Source organism: Delphinus delphis, chromosome 12, assembly GCF_949987515.2.
Source record: "Delphinus delphis chromosome 12, mDelDel1.2, whole genome shotgun sequence".
Lineage (NCBI taxonomy): Eukaryota > Metazoa > Chordata > Mammalia > Artiodactyla > Delphinidae > Delphinus > Delphinus delphis.
The window spans coordinates 14,342,120-14,349,633 of record NC_082694.2 but is presented as its reverse complement, the minus strand read 5'-3'; the positions used below and the strand labels follow the sequence as shown (position 1 = coordinate 14,349,633).

The 7,514-nt window shown below is 50.7% G+C and overlaps 1 protein-coding gene across 1 annotated transcript; it reads right to left on the bottom strand.

The window, feature by feature from the left end:
• Window positions 1-930: 930 nt before the first annotated feature.
• Window positions 931-6,930, bottom strand: FABP1 (fatty acid binding protein 1). The gene is made up of 4 exons (XM_060027391.1): window positions 6,777-6,930; window positions 4,662-4,834; window positions 3,106-3,198; window positions 931-1,053 (listed from the first exon to the last, which is right to left on the bottom strand). Exons 1-4 carry the CDS (start codon window positions 6,841-6,843, stop codon window positions 1,003-1,005), a joined length of 384 nt encoding a protein of 127 aa, XP_059883374.1. The 5' UTR covers window positions 6,844-6,930; the 3' UTR covers window positions 931-1,002.
• Window positions 6,931-7,514: the final 584 nt, after the last annotated feature.

The window sequence follows — 7,514 nt, the reverse complement described above, 5'->3', positions numbered from 1 at the left end:
CCAAGTACTACCGACTGGGCGGCTCAAACAACAGACATTTATTATCTCAGAGTTTTGGAGGCCAGAAGTGTAAGATCAAGGTGACCAAAGCTACGCTCCTTCTGCAAGAAGTAGGGAAGGATCTGGTCCAGGTCTCTCTCCTAGCTTCTGCTAGTTCCTCGGCTTGTGGTTGCCTAACTCGTCTCCACATGGCAGACTCCCTGTGGGTGTATGTGTTCAAAAATTTCTCCTTTTTATAAGGACACCAGCCATATTGGATTAGGGACCCACCTTACTCCAGTATGAGCTCATTTTAACTTAACTGATGACATCTGCAACGACCATGTCTGAATAAGGTCACAGTCTGAGGTAGTGAGGGCTAGGACTTCGACATGTGAGTTTTGGAGAGATGCAACTCAACCCATCACAGCTACCAGAGCCTGGTACAAGGTGCCGTTTGGAGAAATCCCTCTTCTCCCATATTCTGCTTCTGCCCGCAGCATGGAGGGAATTTCTACCTGAGATTCCTCTGTCTGCTTCTGGAAGCTTCTCACTCAGCCCTCCTCTAGGAAGGAGAATTGTCCCTAGGTGGGCCAGTGCCCGATCTTTTTGTTCATGTCCCCTGGTGGGTGGGGCTGCTGTGAGCATAGCCTCCCTTCGCCTGCCCAGTGTTTCTGCTGTCTCTGTCCCCATGGGGATGACCCAGCACACAGCCCGTCTCGTTCCAGCTCCTTGCCATGTGGCTGACTGGGACAGCTCATTCCAGGGCTGCTCTACAGATCCAGCCACATCATGTGTCCCTTACAGGGTCACCTGAGCAGGCAGCCTGGGGTCTGCTTTCAGGCTGAGAATCAGACCTGACTCTGTAGGATGGAATGTGCAGGTGATCAAGATTTACAAAAATAGAGGTGATCGGCGTTCAATAACCACATCAATGAAAAGAGGAAAACACACTTTTTAAAAACAAAGTTCACTTTATTACATTAATTGTATATACTAAAAGGATGTGAAATGCAGACTTGTCTAAATTTTCTTGCTGATTCTCTTGAAGACGATGTCCCCCAGTGTCATGGTCTGAAAGCCAGAAAAGACATCGTGAAACACTCATCTGATGTTGAATTGTAAGTGATAGTTAAGCCCCCACTATGCTAACATATGTAGTAATCCAAAGACTCCTCTGTTTTCTATAGGACCGGAGGAAGGGTTGGCAATCTTTTCTAAAATCCCATTGGTCACTTTACTTCCTCACGTGCAGAGTTGTCCTGCCTTTTACTGAATTCCTTTCTACATCAATGACTGTTACAGCAAGACCATCCAAACCAGTCCAATCTGATCCAATTTCTCAAAGTTTCATTGAGCACCTACTACGGACCAAACATGTGTTGAGCACTGAGGACAAGTGTATGGGGAAACACCTGGGCATCCAGCCTGGGACTTAGTAGGTAGTGCATAATTTCCCTCCCAAAGCTGTGGAGCCTATAAAAACATTAGATTCATTGGATCCGTAAGTGTTTGAGTTTTTGAGCGTTGCTCCTTTCTCCCCCAGCCCTTCCCTCCTGCTGATTCTCTTGAACAAGACTATGGCAATGATGTGGGGTGATGTCATCAGGGTGAAAAGGCAGCCCTTTAGTTTCAACAGCAATGAAATGGAATGGAAAGATCTAGGTTTGAACCCTAGTTCTACAACTCATTAGCTGGATGACCTTGGACAGGTCAACCTGTCTATTAAGTCCCCCATCCTGCCTCCTCACAGGAGATGAGAGGAATAGGGGCAATGGATCATATCAAAGACACTGGCCAGGACTGAGTCCAGGACAGCTTATCTCCCACTGCCCTGCAGGTGCCTCTCTCTGCTGTGAATGTGCTGGAGACCGCAAATTTCATGGTTGACCCTCACTCTCTCCCTCGTTGAGGGATTTCTCCCCTTGAGCAGTGTTCTGCCTCTGTTACTCCCCAAAATACAACCTGGGGGCAAGGAAGAGCCGGGGGGACACTGTACTATAACTGCAGGAGAAACACTGTACTATTCACTCCCATATCGGGGAGAGGACGTGGCCAACAGCCAGACACCAAGGGTGAAGTGGCACACACAAACTGGAGTGTCAGGTCCATAAGCTGCCATGAAATTGCCGAGAATATGATTCTCCTTATAAATGCCCAAAGGGCAAAGGCATTTACTGAGTTCCCTGGGCTTGCAAGGCAGATGGAGGACTCTGTGTTCATTGGTTAGTGACGCAGAAGGGAAGGGTTATGGCCAACAATTACTGCAACGTCATAAAATAGAAAAAGCAATGAAACAGCCCAACTTTCTGCCAAACAAAGCCTTCCTTGAGCGTGGGTGCTGCGTCCATGGGAAGGTTTCTCCATGAATCAGAGGACCACAGGTAGGAATGAATGGATTTCTGTCCTCCAGCCCGTGAGCGAGACTTGTGTCCACATCCCAGCAGAGTCTAAGAAGTGTGACCTGTGCTGGTGGCTTTGCACGACCCTGTGTCTCCTACCAGGCTCCTCTCCTACCCCATCCTATTTGGGTGTTGGGGGAGGAAGGGGAGAGGAGGCAGGGGATGGCAGTGAGGAAGGAAGGAAGTGGGGGAGGTAGGAGTGGTCGACCCTGACCAGGAAAGTGGTGGTGGAAGGACAGCCTGAAGGAACTGGGAGAGGCAGGGAAGCACCAGCTGGAGCCAACACCAGCACATGGGGGGCTTTTGGTGAATTAGAAAAGCGTGCCCCTTCCTTAAGACACCATACTTCTCTATTGGAAAACTGCCCTAACACACTGCACTGGTTTTATTAGAACAAGATGACTTACTAGCATGCATTGCAAGCCAGTAAGAAATGTACAAAGCTCCCCCGTCTACAGTAGGAGCTGGCTTCTCCTAGGGTGGTGCAGTGTATCGCCGTGGACTGCTGCCCTGTGAGACAGATCCAGCTCAGAGGAACCCTAGCTCTGCCATTTCCTGGCGGTATGATTGCCTCAGTTTCCCCATTAAGAAAGTTCAGTGTTGGTGGGAAGATTCGAGATAATGTGTGAAAGCTTCCTGGGCGCAGCGGGTGCTCAGTAAGTGGTAGCAGAGATTGACCCCTGGCTGCAAGCACGAGGAACCACAGGTCAGAGCGTCAACTTACGCTGATGGCTGTGTCACCGTTGAATTCAGTCACGGACTTGATGCCTTTGAGAGTTGTCACCAGTTTATTCTCACCTTCCAGCTGAACCACCGCCTGCATGGAACAAAAGGAACGGCCTGGGAGGAAGGGTCTGCGAGGGAGTAAACCTCTCGCTCATGAGGTTGGCTCCCCCGCATAGGTCTCTGCTTGCAGCAACCAAACCCTGTTCTCTGGCTCTGAACAGAAGGGAGGTGCGTGTAAGAACTGAAGAAAACGGCAGGGCTTCTTTTGCCAGACTTTTCATCTATGGGATGTGATCTAGGAGTCAGCATAAGACCCCTAAGCTGTCTCAAATCAAACACAAATAAAATCGATTCAAGTCGCAATTCTCCAAGCCAATGGAGGGAGGGAGTAGCAAAATTCAAAATCCTGGCCAGCTGGAAGAACACATATTTTTGCTTTGTATTATTTTATATTATTCCTTCTAGCACCTTTATCTTTCCTCTTGCGGTCTCCTTTTCATATGCATCCAGGAAGAGGTAACAGAAACCCAGCACGGAGCAGAAGACACTGGCCAACGTTAAAATTTGCCTCCAAAACGGACAATTGTAAAAGGCCTGTGGTAAAACCCATGACAGCCTGCCCCTTACCGTGGGCCGTATAAGAGAATTTCCCTCCTAAAATGTATCGCACATTTCCTGACCTGTAATGTTATATCTAGAGAAGCAGAAATCAAGAGCCAGCAGAAGAGGTAAAAAAAAGACCAACAGTTGTGCGGAGACAGATGCACAAAGTTGTCTGGGGTCAGGGGATGTTGGGGGAGAGGAGTGAAGATGGCCACTCAGTGGTACTGGTGGTGCTGGGGTGTGTGGGGTTTCGGACGGAGGAACAGAGGCCCTTTGTGGGGGGCGCCCCCCTGCCTGGATCTCCCTGCCACCGCCTGCCCACCATCACACATCCCACACCCAGCTCTCATCGCACACCTCAGCCACAGCCCAGCGGAAGTGACACCGCCCCGCCCGCTGCCTTTGTTCTGGGAAGGGTGACTGTGCACATGTCACAGATGAGGTAGCAAAGTCTAGGGGCTCATTGACCAACCCACAAGGCTTGGTCTGAAGGCCTGCTTTGGTTCTTTGGTGTCACAGGCACCTCCTTCAGGCAGTCTCTCCCCACGACCACCAGCTCCAGGCTCAGCAAAGCCATTTCCTTTGGCTCACGGATGAACTCAGGGCTCTGTTAGGGGTTTTGCACAGACTGCCACTTGCCCATTGCTGGGCCTGGGAGATTCTGAGTCTAAGACTCCCACTCTGGGCCTGGTTCCCCATACCCTCTATATGGGAGAGCTCGGACCCTTGGGCCAGAACTCCTCCAGAGGGTCGCAGGAAACTGGCAGCTTCCCTAAGAGCTTCTTCCTTAAAAGCTGTCTTTGTCTCTCTGCCTCTCACCCTGGCAGTGGGTTCAGAGATAGGGTATCAGCAGTGGGAATTGTGAGGTGGGAGCCTTGAGGGAGGAAGCCTGGGACCAGGCTCCAGGGAAAGTTCTGGAAGCAGAGGGTTGCTTGAGGGGGCACCTCCTACCTTGACCTTCTCCCCAGTCAGGAATTCCATCTCACACTCCTCCCCCAAGGTGAACTCGTTCTGGATCACTTTGGAGCCAGTGATGATGGTGAACTTGAAGTGGTTTCCGTTATGCACGACTTCTGACACCCCCTTGATGTCCTTCCCCTTCTGGATGAGTTCATCAGGCATACCTGGTGGAAAGCACTGGAAGTTCAGAGGTGGGCAGAGGTGGGAGCTGCAAGGTCACAAGAGAAACCCCGTGATGTGGAGGGGGAGGGGAGATGCCGTGTTTTCCCGGAGGCCCCAGCACTTTCTGGAGTCCTGTGAGCAGTGTGGATTTTGACCTCTGAAAGGGAAGGTCAGTGGCCTGACCTGGCCTGATCTCATGTACCTACTATCTTGCCAGTTGGTTTATAAAAAAAACACACCCCTCTGCCCGGGGAAGCTTTTCTCGGCCGAGCACCTGCTTCTTACTTGCTCTCCCTCTTCGTTCCTCCTACTTTAAAGCCTTCAGACTTTGCTCTTTTGAGTGTAAAGGATTTTGTCCTCCACATTCAGGGGACCATCCAGCTTGTCTCCCAAGCCAGGTCCCCCCCGAGAGTGGAAGGGGAGCTCTGAATAATTATGCCAGAACGGCAGGCACACACCCAGACTGTGCCTGGCAAACCTATGTCCCCCTATCCTTACCTCCACCTCTGCCACTGAGGCTCCTGAGGAAGATGGACAAGGTGTCCCTTGCCCGGGGACAGAGCTTTACGAATTTCAGAGCATGTCTATGTTCTTACATGAATTGAGCTTCATGAAAACCAGGTGCATGGACAGCGGTGGGGAGGGTCCTGTTGCCCAAGTGAGGGATGCAGGACACAGAGAGGTGTTACGACGTGCCCTACAGGAGAAGGTCCTAGCTCTCAGCTTCCCCGAATCTCCTCCTCTCTTTGCCTCTGCTGTCTTCCCCACCCTCTCCTCTCAGCATCCTTCCTTGTCCCCCTGCCCCTTTGCTCCCTCCCCCTGGAGGACACTCCCCTCCCCCAGCCCCACAGGGGACACCTGCTCATCTCCGAAGGCTCGCCTTCGCTCCTCCCAAGGCTTCCCTTGATGCCCTCCCAGGACCACCACATCCTCCTGTAAGTGACCCGGTGGGGTGGGGCGAAGGGATTTTAAATGTGTCTCCGGGAACTAGAGCCGGCTTCAAATCCCAGCTCAGTTTGGGATTACTGCCTATGTGACCCCGGTTGGGATTACTTCCCCTTTCAAGGCCTCAATTGCCTCAATTATAAAATGGGAAAAATAATAGTATCCAACTCAGAGTCTTCTGGTGAGGCATTCACGGGATGTTGCCTGTTCAGGGCTTAGCACAGGGCCTGATGCTGAGTCAGCACTCAGGACACGTTAGCGCATGCTTGACTGCATTTATTTCTTCTCTTTTTCTCTAAATTGTGACCTTGGAAACGTGGCTCATTGCTATCTGTCTCCGTGGTATCTGCCCAGCACGGTACTCATCTCAGCATGCGGTTGGCCTTGAATCAAAGTTTGTTAGAAGAATGAATAAATGGGGCTTCCCTGGTGGCGTAGCGGTTAAGAATCTGCCTGCCAGTGCAGGGGACACGGGTTCGAGCCCTGGTCTGGGAGGATCCCACATGCTGCAGAGCAACGAGGCCCGTGAGCCACAACTACTGAGCCTGCGCGTCTGGAGCCTGTGCTCCGCAACGGGAGAGGCCACAACAGTGAGAGGCCCGCACACTGCGATGAAGAGTGGCCCCCACTTGCCGCAACTGGAGAAAGCCCTCGCACAGAAACGAAGACCCAACACAGCCAAAAATAAATAAATAAATATTTTTTTTAAAAAGAATGAATAAATGAATGAACGAGTGAATGAACAGGGTCACACCATGAGGTACCAGTAGAGGCGGCTTCAATCCAGATCAGACCCTAGTTCAGTGCTATTTCCACTTGCCTAAGGCGTGGCCTTGTGCAGGGAGGACTAGCATGCACTTCAAAAGTAACAGAACAGGACCCCTGGTCTGTGTAAAGCTTGGACCGCTCCTCGCATCCAGACCTCAGGACCCCAAAGCGCCACCACGTGTAGGACCAGACCGTCATGGCCATGGCCCCCAGCCTTGGCCCAGCACTCACCGACTGCCTTCATGAAGGTCTCAAAGTTTTCCTGGCTCTGCACTTGGTACTTGCCGGAGAAGTTCATGGTGGCGACGAAGCTCCCTTCACAGCTGAGTCAACAGCTCTGCTGGCAGGGCTGCCAGCGTGGGCTGATTTATAGGGGGCTCCTTCCCCTTCAAATGTAGGTCATAGGTCAGCCGCTGTCGACTCCTGTATGGCCAGGTTCAAACATTAACTCCTGAGAGCAATGGTCAACGATTAAAAAAAACCAGGTTGGGCGCAGCAGTGATTTGCTCCAATTCAGCAAACCTTGATGAGAACCAATCAGGTACAAAGCCCTATGGCTCTACAGACCTTAAGGTGCTGCTTTCCCATGAAATGTGTGTGTGCGTGTACGCGTATGCATACATACCTACACACGCATATATGTGTGTGTGTGCATGTGTGTATGTATTTATACGTAAATACGTATATACGTATTTATACGTATATACGCATATATGTGTATGTGTACATGTGGATCTAGATTTAGACACTCAGAAAAATACCAAAGAATCCCTTTAATCTCAAAACCTCACCTTAGTTACCTTATGATCTCTTCTCATCTTTATCATCACACTAAGTTAATTTTTACCAAGTTGTCATCAGTCCCTAGAGCTGCTTTGTATTCTGGGAATTCCTCACAGCCTCCTCCACAGTCCAAATCAATCTCCTTTTGGCGACTTTCCACTAACCACTTTGGCAGGGGTTAAGAAT

Excerpts from the sequence above, each read along its gene's own strand:
- FABP1 (XM_060027391.1), bottom strand. The coding sequence starts at position 6,843 with ATGAACTTCTCCGGCAAGTACCAAGTGCAGAGCCAGGAAAACTTTGAG. Across the intron at positions 4,835-6,776 it reads GACCTTCATGAAGGCAGTCG|GTATGCCTGATGAACTCATC; the intron begins GTGAGTGCTGGG and ends GCTTTCCACCAG. Across the intron at positions 1,054-3,105 it reads ACGGTGACACAGCCATCAGC|ACCATGACACTGGGGGACAT; the intron begins GTAAGTTGACGC and ends TCTGGCTTTCAG.